We start from the raw sequence: 16748 nt of genomic DNA, 5'->3' as shown, positions 1-16748 counted from the left end.
ATATGATTTACTTCACTTTCATAAAATGTAAATTTTATGTCACATAAATTTTGTGGCTTTTAAGTTCTTAGTTATTTTCCTTTTATATTTTAAATTGAAATATTGCCAGTCATGCATGTGTAAATCTACACAAGATTAAATAGATGGTCAGTACATGAAAACTATATACATGAAAGTGCAACATACAGTTTGTGGGACAGCATTTACAAAAATATATGAAATATCATTCTCACATTTATATAAAAAATTATATAAATTACCACTGCAGTTATATTATATGTGACCACAAAATAATCCTTGTGTGAAGAAAGATTGTAAAGTCTACAAAACATACACATAATTATTTACATATATAGCATGTTCGTTGATCTTTACTGAATGGCAATACTGTATTATCTTTTCATGATACTTACTGATGCTTAACGCGTGCGTGATGTCAGGAATGATGTCACGCATGTCTGTTGGGCCGAGTGAACACAGACCCAATGTTCTTTCCGCTCCTCCCTCCACACTGCAGATGATGACAGGAGCATTGTGACAGAGAAAATTGAACCGCTCCCCAAAGTGCAGAGTCCCGTCGTCTCGAGGCCGTCTGCGGACAAGCACATGCGGGCGAAATCCGCGGGCCGAGCGAGGGCGCGTGTCTCCACCCCCGAGCGCCGGCCCGTCCGGAAAGAGCGCAGCTCCGGGCCCAGGGACGAGGGCAGGAAGAAAAAAGGTTCCCACCATAGACATGACACCGGGCAGTTTGTGACATCTATTTTTTTTTCCATATTTCTCTCAGTAGTCAAAATTGAATTGCTTGGAAAAGCGTCATTTTAAAGCTGGGGTAGGCAGTATTTATTTATTTATTTTTGGTAATATTTGGTTAAATTCTCTTCACATTCCGACAGCTAGCAATACATTAACTGCTCTGGGGGGGGGAAATCCATTATCTGTGACTGTCCCAGGAAGTTCAGGACTTCCGTTTTTCATTGCTCCCGGTATCCAATGAGGGCAGCTCTCAGCCAGGAGGCGGCCTTACCTGCCTATCGAAATCGCGTGTCCCAGAGAGGCTGACTGGAGAGTGGGTGGGTGGGTTTTTCGCCGCTGTATACATTCAAAATATCAGAATCTGCCCAGATTCTGCTCGCAACCAAAGATCGCCTACCCCAGCTTTAAGGGATCATGTTTATTGTATTTATTTTTTATTAAAAACTGGATTTTATTTATTTATACCTTCATTTTTGATTTGTAACTTCCCCAGTGTTTACCATTGGCAGATGATGAAGGCACCACTCCTTCCCCATATGAATATTTAAAGGATCTTTTGTGATAACTGCATCAATTGCATAACTCAAGTATATACATATTTACTTCCAAAAACATATATAGAAACAAGAAGAATGGGCGCCATCTCTTGTATATTCTATGGATTTCTATGGATTTCTATGGATTTTATGGTATATTTAAGGTAATAGATTGTATTATTAGGCCCCATTAGAAATATAAACCACTAAAGAAAGCCATCATTTATTTCAAGGGTAGCATATGAATGATTATTTTATTTTGTTGCTCTAATTCTTGTCCGATAAAATGTACTCTAAAGCATGTATACTGTATTACAGGATATGAAAGTAGACAACCAATATAATTTGTTTGGTGTGTATATTTTGTTTTAGCGTGCATGTCAGATTGTATATATTATAATGTTGGGTTCTATTAAGGGGTAACAGTATTGTAAGTACAGGCATGTTCCTCATTATTTACATGTCACAGTGCTGAGCGGAGTGTGGGTGTCTCCATCACGCTGCTCCCTCTCTGTGTGTGCCCTCGTTCCTCTGCTCTCCCTGACTTTGTCTCTCCCTCTGACAGCTGTGATTAAGAAGGCTGATCTTACTAAAAAATCAGAGTCTCAGACGCGCTCTCCCTCCCGGAAGAGCGCTTATAGGCCTGCGGCCAGACAGCCCAGGCCAGCCCAGCACGTCAGTGCTAAACGGAAACCCGCAGGTGACCATTCCGCCCCGGGCGATCTGCAATGTGGCTGACAAAACGTGGACATTGCGTGGCTCATTGCTAGAATTATCTCTGCTTTGTTTTGTTTTTTTTCTTTTTCTTTTTGCTGTTAGTGCTGTTTTATTTAAGCACCTGGCTGTGTGTTTTATTTAATTTCCTGGTATGTCTGTAGATGTGCTCCTCGGTTGTTCGACAGCTTCAGTCCTCCTTCCATGTTGTTTTATTTTTTCCTTTTTTTCACTGTTTTAGACTGCAGGACTGCACCATGTTCCGCACAGCTTACATGCGCCTCTGCTGCTTCTCTCCTTGGCTCTGATTGGCTACTGAGAATCGTGCTTTTGTGAGCAAGCTGTGTTAGCAGGATATTGGTCTGGAGTCTGCTCTCTCTCTATCTCCTCGCTCTCTCCCACTCTCTCCCTTTCTCTCTTTTTCTCTCTCTCCTCTTTTTGGGTGGAGGCAGAATGTTGTTCAGAGGTGTGTTTTGTGTGAAAGGCTTGCAGACTGGCAGAGTGTCTGGCAGTGGAATATAAGTACATGAACTACCACAGCTTTTCCTGAAGACTTCATTGTTTTACCAGGAAAATTATGGTTTGTGTGTCTCGTAAAAGAGACTTACAGAGATACGTATCACCATGTGAATGCCTTGACCAGTGCTTTGCCTTTTTTGTATGACAAGGACAAGATGTGCACATGATGAGCGCTTAACCGAAACCTTGCTGTCTACCACTGCTTCACCACCTGTAAATGTGAACTCTCTTACACAATCTGAAATATTATTTGATTGTGATTGTGTGCCTACCAAGGAACTGCAGAACTAAGCATATCTCACACAATAACTGGGTACTTGTACATTGCATCTTTAAATGGCTGTATTTGGCAACTGCAGTGTTAAGCAGTGCAATGTAATGAGTGATGTTGTGCAAGCTCTATTTGGAAGATTATCTGCATGGAGATGGTGTGATTATCTTATGCGGATATTCACAGTGTGGCAGTTTACATGTGTAAGGGCTGGCTGCTCTCTGCCTGTGCAGCTATTCTGTCATCAATCTCTAATAGCCTGGTTTTAACATGCCTAGTCTCTCTCTCTTTCTCTCTCCCTCCCTCTCTCTCTCCCCCCTCTCGCCCTCTCTCTCCCTCTCCCCTCGTTCTCTCCCTCTCTCTCCCCCTTCCCCCCTCCCCCTCTCTCCCTCCCTACACCCCCCCTCTCTGTCTCCCTCCCTCTCCCCTCCTCTCCCCCTCCTTCCTTCCCTCCATCTCTCACTCTCTCTATCCCCCTCCCTCTCCCTCTCCCTCTCTCTCTTCCTGTGTTACTTTAGTTCTATCAGTCTCTCCAGCCATCGGGGTGGCAGAAGGGCGGCAGCCGCTCAGCGTTGCCCATAAGTCCCGGGAAAGGACCGCGGTGAGAGCACGTGCATGTACTGTACACACACATACACATGCAGGTACATGTACTGTACACACACATACACATGCATGTACTGTACGCACACATACACATGCAGGTACATGTACTGTACACACACATACACACGCATGTTCTGTACACACACATACACATGCATGTACTGTACACACACATACACATGCATGTACTGTACACACACATACACATGCAGGTACATGTACTGTACACACACATACACATACATGTACTGTACACACATACACATGCATGTACTGTACGCATACATACACATGCATGTACTGTACGCACACATACACATGCAGGTACATGTACTGTACGCACACATACACATGCAGGTACATGTACTGTACGCACATATATACATGCATGTACTGTACACACACATACACATGCATGTACTGTACGCACACATACACATGCATGTTCTGTACATACACATGCATGTACTGTACGCACACATACACATGCAATGTACACGTACACACATGCACACAGATACACTTCCATACCATTAAAAAGTGTGGGGACAGCGTGTCTTTTTTCTGCTTTTTTATATTTAATATTTTCTTTTCTCTGTTTGTAATCAAATTATTCATGCATGGTCAAAGCTCAGACTCAGAGCTTTTATCAAAGGGTATTTTCATACATTTTGGTTTCACCATGTATAATATTACAGCACTTTTTATATGTAGTGCCCCATTTCAATGTTTCAGACAAATTAACATAATGTCAAATTAAAGAGTCATCTTTTGTATTTGGTTGCATATCCTTTGCTTGCCAAGATGTCCTAATGTCTGTGACCCATCAACATCATCAGAGTCTGGATATCTTATTTTCAGGTTGTCCTACAAGCGATACTAAAACTCTCTGTATTTGAATGGATCTCTATGGGACTTGAGGGGTGGGACTAGATTCAGCTGTAAATTAAGTTGATACGGTATGGAACACATTTGTTGGTTCAATGGCTTAAAGTCATCAAGGGTCCAATGCATCAATGAGCCTCAAAACAGTAACAAATTTAAATCATCAGTACTTTCTTTGGTTTTTGCGAACTGCAGTCCTGTCCTGTTTTGTAACCTTTATTTTACCAGGCAGGTTAATTAAGGACAGATTCTTCTTCACAATGACCTGCCTGGCAATTGGCAGAGAAGTCTCTTGAGGCTGTGAGGTGGAGGGTAAAAGGACGGTGGGGTTATTGGGGTGGGACAGCAGGGTTATTGGGGTGGGACTGGAGTGGGAACTATTTGATTTCCAGATGTTATGGGGAAATCCCACCGCTGGGTTCAATTTGTTGATTTAATGTCTGTGCCCCCCATTTTTTAAGATACCAAACCTTTCCCATGCGAATGCTTTGATGACGCTTCCGTGCGTAACTGGGCATTTGCTTGTGACAGGATGGCAGCTCACGGAGCCCAGAGAAGAGGTCCTCCCTGCCCCGGCCTGCCTCCATCCTGACCCGGAGAGCCCCTCCGGCAGACCAGGATGAGACCTCCACCTCCATCACCAGCTCCGGCTCCACTGCCCCCCGCCGCCCCACCTGTGAGGCAGCCCCGTCTGCTGCACCTAAACTGTGATGTCATCCATGCGTTTAGCAGTACCTGTCAGATAATACAGTCTAGAACCTGGGGCAGCCTATAGCCTAGTGGTTAAGGTGCTCGACTGGTACCGGGAAGGTTGGGGTTCCAAGCCCCAGGGTAGCCACAATAAGATCAATGCAGCTGTTGGGCCCTTGAACCCGCATTGATCCGGGGGGATTAGCCCCTGCTTCGTCTAATTATGCTTTGGATCAAAGTGTCAGCTAAATAACATTATAAGAATAATTATATAATAGCTACACAATAATTGACTACAAACAGATCAGCTACCAGCCACAAGAGGTTTGACCTGCTTACCATTTCTCTGCAATGGCGATAAGATATGAACACTTCATATCTTATGGGCACTTATGGGGGGCTGCCTTACAGTATGTCATCTGCATCATTAGTGACTTTGTCGCTATAAAGTCTCTACCTACGCATGCGCGAGATGGCGTAGATGCAATGCTAAAGCACCATCTCTGACGTTCAGGGGGAATGAAATAGAACCGGAGCTATATTCAGCTGAGCCTGAGCTATATTGGCTAACCTAGTCCGTTTATGTCAAAATGTCTCTTGCTCTCTCTCTCTCTCTCTCTCTCTCTCCCTTCTTCTCCTGTAGCATTTCGCACTGAGGGCCGGGCAGAGCACAGGACCGGACGGGCCCCCACTATGACAGGTACAGGTAGTCAGTGTGTGTCCCGCTCATGTGAGTGTGTGTTATCGCCATTCGTCCTGTTGTGGCCATTCTCCCCTGCAGGGGGTGCCAAAGGGACTGCTGAGATTTAGTCCCTGATTCACTAAGGGTTCACACTGCTTCAACACTCTTTTTTACATCAGTGTTAGTGAATGTTCAGTTAAGTGTGCAAATAATATATTCACTAATATTACTCAGTAAGAGCATGCCAGATTGGGTAGGCAATAGAAAAAGCCCCACTTCGCACCTGACATGGTTGTGCACATGCAAATTATGAAATATGTATGTATCTGGTCTTGATTTTTGGCTTATGAAAGGCAATCAAAGCCTACACTCAAGACTAGCTACTGAAAGCTCTCTTACACCTGCACAAGGAAGCGATTTAATGCACCTGATTGATCAGAAACACCTATGAAGCCATTTCACCAAGTGATATGGTGCCCTGGAATGGGGGGGGGCATGTATGAAAAGGGCGTACGTATGTTTGTGTGGATGTGTGAATCAGCTGAACCCGTACGCGGGCTTTGCAGCACGTGCTTTTTCAATGAGCGCCATGTGACCTTTGACCTTTGACCTTTGCGACCTCCTCAGGGACAGAGTCCACCCGCTCGCGCTCGGCCCGCAGCGGCACCTCCACTCCCCGCACCCCCGGCTCCACGGCCATCACCCCCGGCACCCCGCCCAGCTACTCCTGCCGTACCCCGGGCACCCCCCGCACCCCTGGGACGCCCAAATCCCTGAGCCTGCTGCCCCAGGAGAAGAAGGTGGCCGTCATCCGCACGCCGCCCAAGTCGCCCGCCACCACGCCCAAACAGCTGCGCGTGCTCAACCAGCCGCTGCCCGACCTGAAGAACGTCAAGGCCAAGATCGGCTCCACGGACAACATCAAGTACCAGCCCAAGGGGGGTCAGGTAAGGCTAGTCACATGACCCACGCCTTGCCCTGGAGGCCAATCAGCTGCTCTCCTGCGCTTACTGCTTCTGCTGCTACTGCCAATCCGTGCCTGGAGCCCATATGACACCCACCCCCGCCCCCCCAACACACCTCTCCAGGGGTCCCCACTCTCTAGGCCAAGGATGGCCAAGAACTGCTTCCCAGTGGAGAAAGTCAAATGCAGGGGCTTGTTTTAGTGCAACACTACAGCAGAATCAACTAATTAACTAATCATGGTCTTAAATCAAAACATGTATAAGTAGAATGTGATGTCTTGGTGCTGAGCTAAAACAATCCTGTACCCACACCCTTTCTGGATAAGATGGGGACCCCTGTTCTTCTCCTTCCCTGGCCACAGTGTGTCTGTCTGATGAGGTCCTCTGTATGTAATGTGTGGCTCTGTAATGTGCTTTTACTGTATCACTGCTGCTTGATCTGTGGCTTCATGCCAAAGTGGACACTGTTAGCTTTTAAAGTGAATCATGAAAATCATTCATTCAAAATTATTTAATGAATACATTTAAATTTTCAATTAAATGCAAATAAGACAGATGACAAGAATGTTGCACTGGGTTAAAAAAAATAAAAAACGATGGGGAAGTGTTCACAATGCAGCTTGTGAATAGGTGTGAAAAGGTAAAATCCAGGGTAATGCTGCGTTCGCGTTACATAGGAGAAAGCAGAAAGATGGGAGAAGTTCCCATGGCCCAAACTTGGCAGTGTTCACTCATTGCATATTGGAGTGGATTTTACTGGGTCCCAAAACAGTTGCGTGTCTGGTTATGGGCATCCATAAACAAGGACACAACGGGGAGATAATAGGATGAAGTTATGATTGATCCAATATCTTGCCGAAATGGACACAGGTTGAACATGTCACCTGTTGCAGTTGATGGTCTGCTAGTTCATGGTTGTTCCCTCGATTTTGCCAAAAACATTTGAACAGCTACACCAAACTAATTGTAACAGGTAGGCCTAGTAACCCTTCTATAAAGTGTGTGCAGAGGTGAACTGGTATAAAAATAAAATGTTTCAGTTAACTTGTACTGTTGCTAAATTGGTCATGGAAGCATTTATCTTGCTACATTCACATGACTTCTGTACAGTAGGTTTTATGAACAGGTTGGAGATATAGCAGCCATTGGATAGTTCCTACATATTTCCTACTTAGAATTACGACTCAGAGATCGACAATTCGGGTCAGAAGGTAATTCTGTGACAATGTGAACACAGCTTAAGACACTGCTGTTGCACAGGTAATTTATCCTTCGCCAGTTTCCATTTGTGGCCTCTCGTTCTGCTAACCGAACTCATGCTGAAGAAAGCCTCAATCAAGTCTCCTTTTACTAAGCTTAAGGCAGGGGTCGGCAACCCTGGTCCTGGAGAGCCGCAGGGTGTGCTGGCTTTCGTTGTTACTTGGCATTAATTGATCAATGAAAGCCGTTGATTACACAGTTAACTCACCTCACCTGGTTTATTGGGTCTGAATCGGTTGCTTATTTTAAGGTGGAGACGAAAGCCAGCACACCCTGCGGCTCTCCAGGACCAGGGTTGCCGACCCCTGGCTTAAGGATATTAAGCATCTTAAGTCTGTCCTCGTAACTTTTGTTTTGTACATGGAATCAATCTGGTTGCCCTTTTCCAGAACCTAGACTTAGGGTATTGTATAAGGTGAGTATAACTTCCTTAGGCTTATGCTCAGTACTCTTGTATCCCAGCATGCTGTTGGCCTTTTTTTACTCTTACCGCACATTGAATAGAACCTGAAAAGCTTTGATCAAGTATTTTTCAATTTCAGCACTTTCCAATTTTATACCACCCATAAAGTAATCCTGCCTTTTTATTTCCCACATGTAGAACTTTACATTTAGTTATATTGAATTTCATTTTCCAGGTTTCCGCCCACTTCTGGATTCTGTTTAAATATTCCTGGATTACTTTAGTAGATTCCAAACGGTTAGCTAAACCTCCTAGTTTTGTATTATCTGCAAATTTAACTAAAGTACTGTAAGTGCCTCTGTTGAGGTCCTTTTTTGTAAATGAGGAAGAGCAGTGGCCCCAGCACCAAACCCTGTGGGACTCCACTTCCCACAATACCCTGCTAGATAAGGTCCCTCCTATAACTACTCTGTTCTATCCCATAGCCAGTTCTGAACCCACTCTGAAATGCCTCCTGCAATTCTTACCGTCCTCGTCATTTTGATGAGTTTGTCATGCAGTACCTTGACAAATGCTTTTTGGAAATCTAAATATACAATATAAGCCCTACTAACATCAAAACTTCCTCAAATAATGCCAAAAGCTTTGTCAGGCATGTTGGCTATCCCTTAGAATCTCACATTTTTCAATAAATAATTATATGTTTATTGGTAAATAGTTTCCTGGATCAGTGTGGTCCCCTTTTTTATGCTCACTTAACACTTTATTAGGAACACCTGTACTTAATGCAATTAGATAATCAACCAATTGTGTGGCAGCAGTGCAATGCATACGATCATGCAGAAACAGGTCAGGAGAATATGTTAAGGTCACATCAAGCATCAGAATGAAAAAAAAAAGTTTTATCTAAGTGACTGTGGAATGCTTGTTGGCACCAGAAAGGATAGTTTGAGCATCTCAGAAACTGCTGTCAAACGTGTCAGAACCTTTTGATTCAAAATGTTTACTTTGGTCCTGTGCCAAAGCAAAGCTCAACACACCAAGCCATACGTCAAGCTGCAAACTCCCCATTATGAAAGAAGGCAAATTGCTACTGTGAACACGTCTTCTAGACTTTAAAGTACCTGAGTACCCTGATTGTTTCAGCTTGGTAATTAGGTGATGTGAAGTCCACATGATGATTAGACCTCTGCAATAAGCCGCTCCTTGTTTTATGTGAGTGTGTGTGTGATCACAACACTGCGTTTACCTCATCCATTCAGTAAAGGTCATCTGGGGCACTGCTGGTCCTGGAGAGCCATAGGGCGTGCTGAGAAACCAGGTGAGGTGAGCCAACTGTGTAATTAACTGCTTTCATTGATCAATTATGTGCAATAAAAGCCAGCACACACTGCAGCTCTCTGGGACCAGGAGTGAAGACCACTGATCTGGGGTATTGGGGAGCATCATGCTTAGCATTGTGAAGTGTCCAGCAGTTAGATAATATAATGAACAGTATGGCCCTGTCCAGTCTGCGGTTGCTGTTTGTATCGTTAACTTTTTTGCATAAATAAAATGCTAAATTAATTTACTCACAATAGTTAGCCACATAATTCATATTCGTAATTAATAAAAGTCTGTCATCACAGGACAAGAAAGAATAAACAATAGATTTGCACAGCGGCGTGTACCATGCAGTTCACAGTGATGTCTTCTTCAAGCAGTACAATTGTTGTTTTTGGCACAAATGGATTTGTATTCTACCAACTCAGTGGTTCATCATTGATTGTGGCTGTTCAGGGCAAGCTCGTTCCGTTTATTTAAACAAAACTAATTCTCAGTGTATCACGCGGTTGTCTTTTGTGCAAGTCCTTTCTTTGATCAGATTTTTGCTGAGCCGAGTATAGCATTCTGTCTCTGTGTTCCTGATCTTATTTCTGTCTTAGTGTTTGCTCTTCAGCAGTTGGCTTTGGCAGACCAATGGGGGGGTGGGGGTAACGATTCAGTTAAATGTGTTGAATACAGCTTTGATTTTAGCAGATTCTTTGGCCTAACGAGAATTACCCTTTATTGTTCGCGTCAGCCTTTACATTACATTAAGGTAAAAAAATAAGAATAAAGTTAGTAAATTTTTCACAGGTGTTGCTTTGTGCTCGACTGGGTGATTACCCATCATAAGTAAATATGCGCGTCTTAATTAACCACAAACCAATTCACAGCTACGTACATGAAAACATATGTGTTTTATCATAGAGATCTGGACTTAAAAGGTATGTTTTATTTCCCCGAAGGACTGGAGCAGTATCACGATCTGCTTTGAGATGAATATGGGAGTATGTACACTTACAATGCTCCCAACATATGCGTTTAATATAGGGATAGACAATGTTTCAACCCATGTAAGATCAAATATGCCCCGCCCGGCCGCCTCTCCCGCTGGATGGAGAATAAAAAGGAGTGGAAAAGAAAAATGAGGGGAAATGCAGGTGATTGGAATGAGCCCACTGACTTTACAATTTAGAAAAGAAAAGAAAAATACTCCAAAAAAACCTCTTCAAAGGGTGAAATTTGATTCAGGTGGCTATAGCCACCTGTGTGGGTGTCTCTTGTTATTGCAGCTGGGTCTTCGTTGCAGGGTTTATCGACATCTACTGTTTCACAGTAAATCACCAGAGAGTTTTAATGTACACAAATTTTAATCCACTACTAATGTACACTTCAGTAGTTTATCATGTTCAACCGATCATTGCCTCACAAGACGACTGTAAAAGGGTATATGCCGACAACTGACAGTGCAAATTAAGAAAACAAAAATGTAACACTGAATCACTCTCTAATTCTGCAAAACCGAGACCGTGATATAAACATTTATTTTATTTTTTTTGCTATGGGTTTGATGCCAGTTTGGCACGACTGGGTCGGCAAATTGCCCAAACGGTAAGAGACTGTCAGACGGCGTTTGCATAAAGTGCCCTGTCATCCACAGGTTTTAATCCCCAGCGTAAAGCTGGACTTTAGCCACGTTCAGTCTAGGTGTGGCTCCCTGGACAAAAGGCAGTACACTACAGCTGGTGGAAACGTGAGTCTCCCGCGTCGTATGTGTGTTTCTGTGGGTCCTTCACTCTCTCTCACGAATCCCTGGAGTGAGACGCCGTGGCGTGGTGATGTCTCGTCCCAAAAAGGGCACTGACCTCATTCCGGATTCCATTAAAGTCTTCTTGGCGGCTGTGTTTTGTTTTTTTGGGGAAAAGGCTTGGTAGCTGGCTGTTGCCTTGATAGTCATAAAGACATACACTTTAATTATTAAATAACTGAATAATGAACGGGAAGCCAACAAGCTCCTTTTGTCATCAATATAAAACACAGTCCCTTCATTCTGAAACTGAAACTTCTTTCTGCATGGTCTACTTTATAAGATAATATTTTATCATATAGAGGTATTTTGTCCTGAAGTCTGAGTTGCACCACACAAGTATTAAAACCAGGTTAAATGTCTGTGATCTGACTTGTTTCCTCCTTCTGTCATTTGTTTCCACTTCATCCGCTTGCTTAATGCTTGTGCTTTTATCAATGTTTGCTTTGCCACCTACCCATGCTGCTGTGCTGTACTTCTGTGGGTTTTCACTCTTTGCCCCGACTTGAAGTGTTCCATAGCTGCCCCGTCAGTAGTCCCTGAATAAGTCCTACTGTATGCTTTGACTTGACATTCTTTAATTTACATATAAGAGCCTTTTAAACGGGTTAGGTTGTATTAGGTTGAGTTTAAATCAAAAGGCTCTCAATGCTCAGGTGAAGATTTGGGTCAGTCAGGGAGTCTTCTCAACCCTAGCACAGTAAATGTAATAGAATATATTAAGGATGCAATGAAAGTTTTCACTGTGGCTGTAAGCAGTGAATATTGTAGGTGGGGTTTTTTTCCAGGAATCCCATAATTCTGTTCAAAGTGTGAAAATGTCTGCGAGGCATTGCCATGCATCAACACGAATAAAAATATAATCTGCAAGAAAAAGAAGGGAATGTATAATGTTCAGTTGCTGTTACTGCAATGGCATTGGAAAACTACAGCATCGGGGACATAACACAAAATGTGGTTATTTTAGCATAACAGTGCACACTAGCCATATGGTAAGCTAGCAGTATAGCATGGTGTAGTTTCATAATCACAGACTAACGAGATGCAACACCCCCCCCCCCCCCCCCCTTTGGTAATGAGGCCATACTTTGAAACATGTGCCCGCAGTAGAGCCAGGAATGACTACTGGATGTGTTCACAGGTGTACATTCAGAACAAGAAGATAGACCTGAGCCACATCACCTCTAAGTGTGGATCAATGGACAACATTCATCATCGGCCAGGTACAGTCCACTCCAGTTTCTTGGGGATTTTCAACTGATCAGCATCCCAATGGACATTCCACAGCACATATTAGAGCCATCAGATGTCCCTGTATGCAATTATAACCTCTTCCTGCTTTGATCATGGTTAGGCTGCTGTGACATCACAGTGCCACTGTTGGCTTGCACTGCCATCTACTGGACATTTATCCATACTGCACATTCCATACGTGACACAGTCTAGGGTTACCCCCATTGGCACATCCTGTGCTGTGATACTGTCTCTCTGTGACCTGCTTTCCCTGTCTCCCCTGTTCTAAATGCCATTAAACAAAATGCATAAAGGATTGCCCTTGTATCCTGCTACTTTGGCAACCACACTGAGTAAATAGGGAAGAAATCCCATACAATTAATCTTCTGCCATTCTCATCAATTGCACCGAAACACTTTTTTGCTTGTTAATGAGAGGTTGAATAGACTGAAACATTGCTATATTATTGACAAGTGAATTCAAAACTTTGCTATGGATATAATACAGACCATAATTATTCCCAGTCTCTCTCTCTCTCTCTCACACACACACACTGTCTCTCTTCAGGTGGTGGTCACATACGTATCGAGAGTGTGAAATTAGACTTCAAAGACAAGGCCCAGGCCAAAGTGGGCTCCCTGGACAATGCTCACCACACACCTGGAGGAGGAAACATCATGGTGAGTGACTGTACCAGGTTTAAGAACTAGTGGCTTAATGAAAATAATACAATTTATTTTAGTTAATAAAAATTATATTGGACCATGAACAGAGCCTTGTGGGACACCAGCAGAGAAAAGGCAAAAAAAAAAAAAGTTGCAATGCAAGGGCCTCCCCTGTTCAATGGTTTTACATTACATTACTGGAATTTATCAGATGCTCTTATCCAGAGCTACGTACAATGAACTGCAAATCAAAACCCAGGGACAAGTGCGTTTACAGAGAAGCACAGCACCCGCCATTTAAAACACCCACCTCCGTTCTGTCAGATCGAGAGCCACAAGCTGGGCTTCCGAGACACGGCGAGGGCACGCGTGGACCACGGGGCCGAGATCATCGTGACCCAGTCCCCGCGGCTGTCCGGCACCACCTCTCCGCATCGCCACAGCAACATGTCCTCCTCGGGCAGCATCAACCTGCTGGAGTCTCCGCAGCTGGCCACGCTGGCTGAGGACGTCACCGCTGCGCTTGCCAAGCAGGGCTTATGAGCAACTCCCCACTCAGCACCCCGCCTTTCCCCCAATGTCCAGCCCCCCCCCCCCCCCCCCCGCTACACCCTCCCCTCCCCATGGCATGGCAGCGGGTGGGACCTCGCTGGCATCACGGATTGGGGGGGCCCCAGCACCACCCATCCTAAAAAATAAAATAAAAAAATAATTAAAAAAAACAGAATTCCTCTTGGGACTCTAGTGACTGTATCTAGGAATAAAGCTTTCATTTTTTTATGTTTCTGTTCACACCAAAATGCGGTGATTTTTTTTCCTCTTTTTTTTCTTTGATTTTTCTCCGGTGTAGATAGACAGTGCTGCCCGGTGCTGATCTGGGATCAACTTTGGATATTGGAAGAAAATGGCTACCATTAGAAAGAAGGGTCGGGTAGGCAGGTTCTGGATCAGTGCCTGGGGACCCTATCTACCCGGAGCATTTTCTATGATAACTAGGACATCACATTCCTTGCAGAGCATCTTCTTCTCTGTCACTGCATGGACCGCAGATACAAACAGGCATCATGCAGCTCCCAGCTAGTCATGCTAGATCAACATTCAAGATATATTTAAACAATATAAATATATATAAACACATACCAGGCTATTTGTCAGAGACATCGTTTCAGTCAGATTTTAAAGATGACTAACACCTGCCTTTAATATTGCAAGACCAGATTATGGTATGATGAGCATGTTATCAATTCCAGTTAAAAAAAGAGGTTATTTTCTATTTTAAAAAAACAAAAACATTTTATTAAGTTATTACCTAAATCGGAGGATGAAATGAGTACTTCATGTTTTGTAGATAGTAGTAATTACGTCAAAGTTGGTGAGTTTCAGTGGCAGCTCTGACACTGCCCACCGAGTTGCATTTCAACCCTGTCTCACGGAAATGCTAGACACGTAGTGTTACTGCCGATGTATTTTAAATTAAACCCAGTGGGGTTTTTCCAGCTTGGCTTAGCTGGTTGTGCTTTCTCAGTATTTGAAGTTACCAGTGTGAATCCCAGAGTGGCTGTAAGCACTGAACGCCCGAAATGCTGAAACTCTATCGCGAACCGGCAAAACTTGTGGTTCTGCTCAGTGATAGTGATATAGCGACACAAAGCAATAGGTTTTCCTCTTTCATTGATGAGTCCTAGCTGCATAAGGAGCAGAGGTCCACTGAGTTTCTAAAGTCGCTGAACTTAGTCCGCTCTCCCATGTCGGCCATGTCAGGAGCCATAGTTCCCAGACACTTCCACGTTTATACCCAAGCTGGTTGAAAATGGACATTTGCAGTTGCGAGGGCTCAATGTGATTTGAGAAACCGTAATAACAGAGATCCTATTTAAAACTGTTTGAGATTTGGGAGCAGCTTTTCTGGACACTGAAATTCTAGGCTTGTGTCTATTCTCGTTACACCAATGGGCAACATTGGTTTTGTGTGTGCATTTGGAGGGTAGTAAAGACAAGGATATATTTAAAAATGCTAATCGCAGAAAAAAAAAAGGAAAATCACGCTAGGACTTTTGCGTATGTTTGATGATGTTACAGTGCCCTTTATATATGTCCCCCTTTGTGCCATTCCTCCAGGAATCCCAGTGTCTTTGGCTTCTGTGTTTCTTTCTGCACTCTACACCAGTGTAAATGTGTTTACGATATCATGTTGATGTGCATAGCTTTCCCCCTGTAGAAATAACACTAATAACATATGCTCTTACTGGATGATGACCATAATAAAAACCATTAGCATGAAGTGCTTTCTGAAGCATCCCAAAGCTGTGATCCAAGTTTTATTTATTGATATATTTATTTTTCTGAAGATTGGGATCTAAGGGCTTGAGTCATTGTGGGTGTGAGAGCGGATCGTTCACTGAGGGGGAGACGCAGGGCAAACGGGGGCCTAGGTTTGGGCCGGTGCTTTGCTGAAGTCGAGCAGGTGGACTGGGACTATCCTGTGTCTTTACCAGGATTCGAAATGCAGTATAAATACGATATGAAGTCTATTGTAGAAAAATGCCTACATGGCTCTGGTAGGTTATAGCAGCAGGGCAGCATAAATATTTTGTTCTTTTGAGCTTAAAATATATTAAGGTATCAGGCATACTATACACAACAGAGACCCTGTCTTTTTACCGATTTCCCGTTGGGTGTGCCAGCTTTTATTGTTACTCAAGCACTTAATTGATCAGTGAAGAAAGTTGATTACCCAGTTAACTCACCTCTCCTGGTTTCTTGGGTCTGAATTGCTGCTATTAAGGCTAAACTCCTGTGGCTCTCCAGGACCAGGAATGAAGATCAATGATTTTTGACTGCATGACATTATACTGTATAATCAAACCGAAGGTGATCTCGGACTCGCACTCGACCTGTCGCCATGGTGCCCAGCATAGCTCCTCCTCCTCCTGGGTGGCACGACTTCAGCAATGCAAATCAGAGAGGGACTCCTTGAGAGAAAACGTCTAGTTTAGGGGTGGGCAACCCTGGTCCTGGAGAGCGGCAGGGTATGCTGGCTTTCATTGTTACTAAGTTAATAAGTTAACTCAACTTGTTTCCTGGGTCTGAATCAATTGCTGATTTTAAGATGAAAACAAAAAAACCAGCACACCCTGCGCCTCTCCTGGACCAGGGTTGTGGAGCCCTGGCCTAGGTTCTGGCTGTGTTCTCAAGTCGGTCGCTGAAACTCAGATGTAGGCCCCCTACACCCGTCTCTGTCTCTCATGCCCTCGGTTGAAAGAGACCATACATGGATGACTGGTGTTTTGAGTTGGACATCCTTGCTTGGCCCACGCGAAGCTTCGCACCGTTTCCGCAAAGTGCACCGATCCTCCGCAATCCCTTTAGGACGCTTCCGGGCCTTTTCGGTCGTCTGTTGCTGGGGCGACCTGTCCCGCCTTCGCTCAGATGAGATGGCAGCTTATTATCCTA

General features: G+C 44.0%; 1 protein-coding gene across 6 annotated transcripts in view; it reads left to right on the top strand.

Annotated features, from left to right (window-relative positions):
• LOC133124414 (microtubule-associated protein 2-like) overlaps positions 1-13877 on the top strand; it is an 81221-nt gene extending 67344 nt beyond the window's left edge. For 5 of the 6 annotated variants that reach the window (XM_061235609.1, XM_061235613.1, XM_061235612.1 and 2 more), the window contains 10 exons: positions 518-718; positions 1855-1989; positions 3312-3394; positions 4816-4960; positions 5618-5674; positions 6284-6603; positions 11250-11342; positions 12538-12619; positions 13198-13310; positions 13620-13877. In XM_061235609.1, coding sequence (XP_061091593.1) covers positions 518-718; positions 1855-1989; positions 3312-3394; positions 4816-4960; positions 5618-5674; positions 6284-6603; positions 11250-11342; positions 12538-12619; positions 13198-13310; positions 13620-13838 — 1448 coding nt within the window. In that variant the 3' untranslated portion in view covers positions 13839-13877. The remainder of the gene's footprint in view (positions 1-517; positions 719-1854; positions 1990-3311; positions 3395-4815; positions 4961-5617; positions 5675-6283; positions 6604-11249; positions 11343-12537; positions 12620-13197; positions 13311-13619) is intronic. The other variant, XM_061235611.1, reaches the window with a different exon arrangement.
• The last annotated feature ends 2871 nt before the right edge of the window (positions 13878-16748 follow it).

The sequence above is a fragment of the Conger conger genome, chromosome 3 (assembly GCF_963514075.1).
Source record: "Conger conger chromosome 3, fConCon1.1, whole genome shotgun sequence".
Lineage (NCBI taxonomy): Eukaryota > Metazoa > Chordata > Actinopteri > Anguilliformes > Congridae > Conger > Conger conger.
The sequence above is the reverse complement of the archived record's forward strand: the minus strand, read 5'-3'. Positions and strand labels throughout refer to the sequence as shown.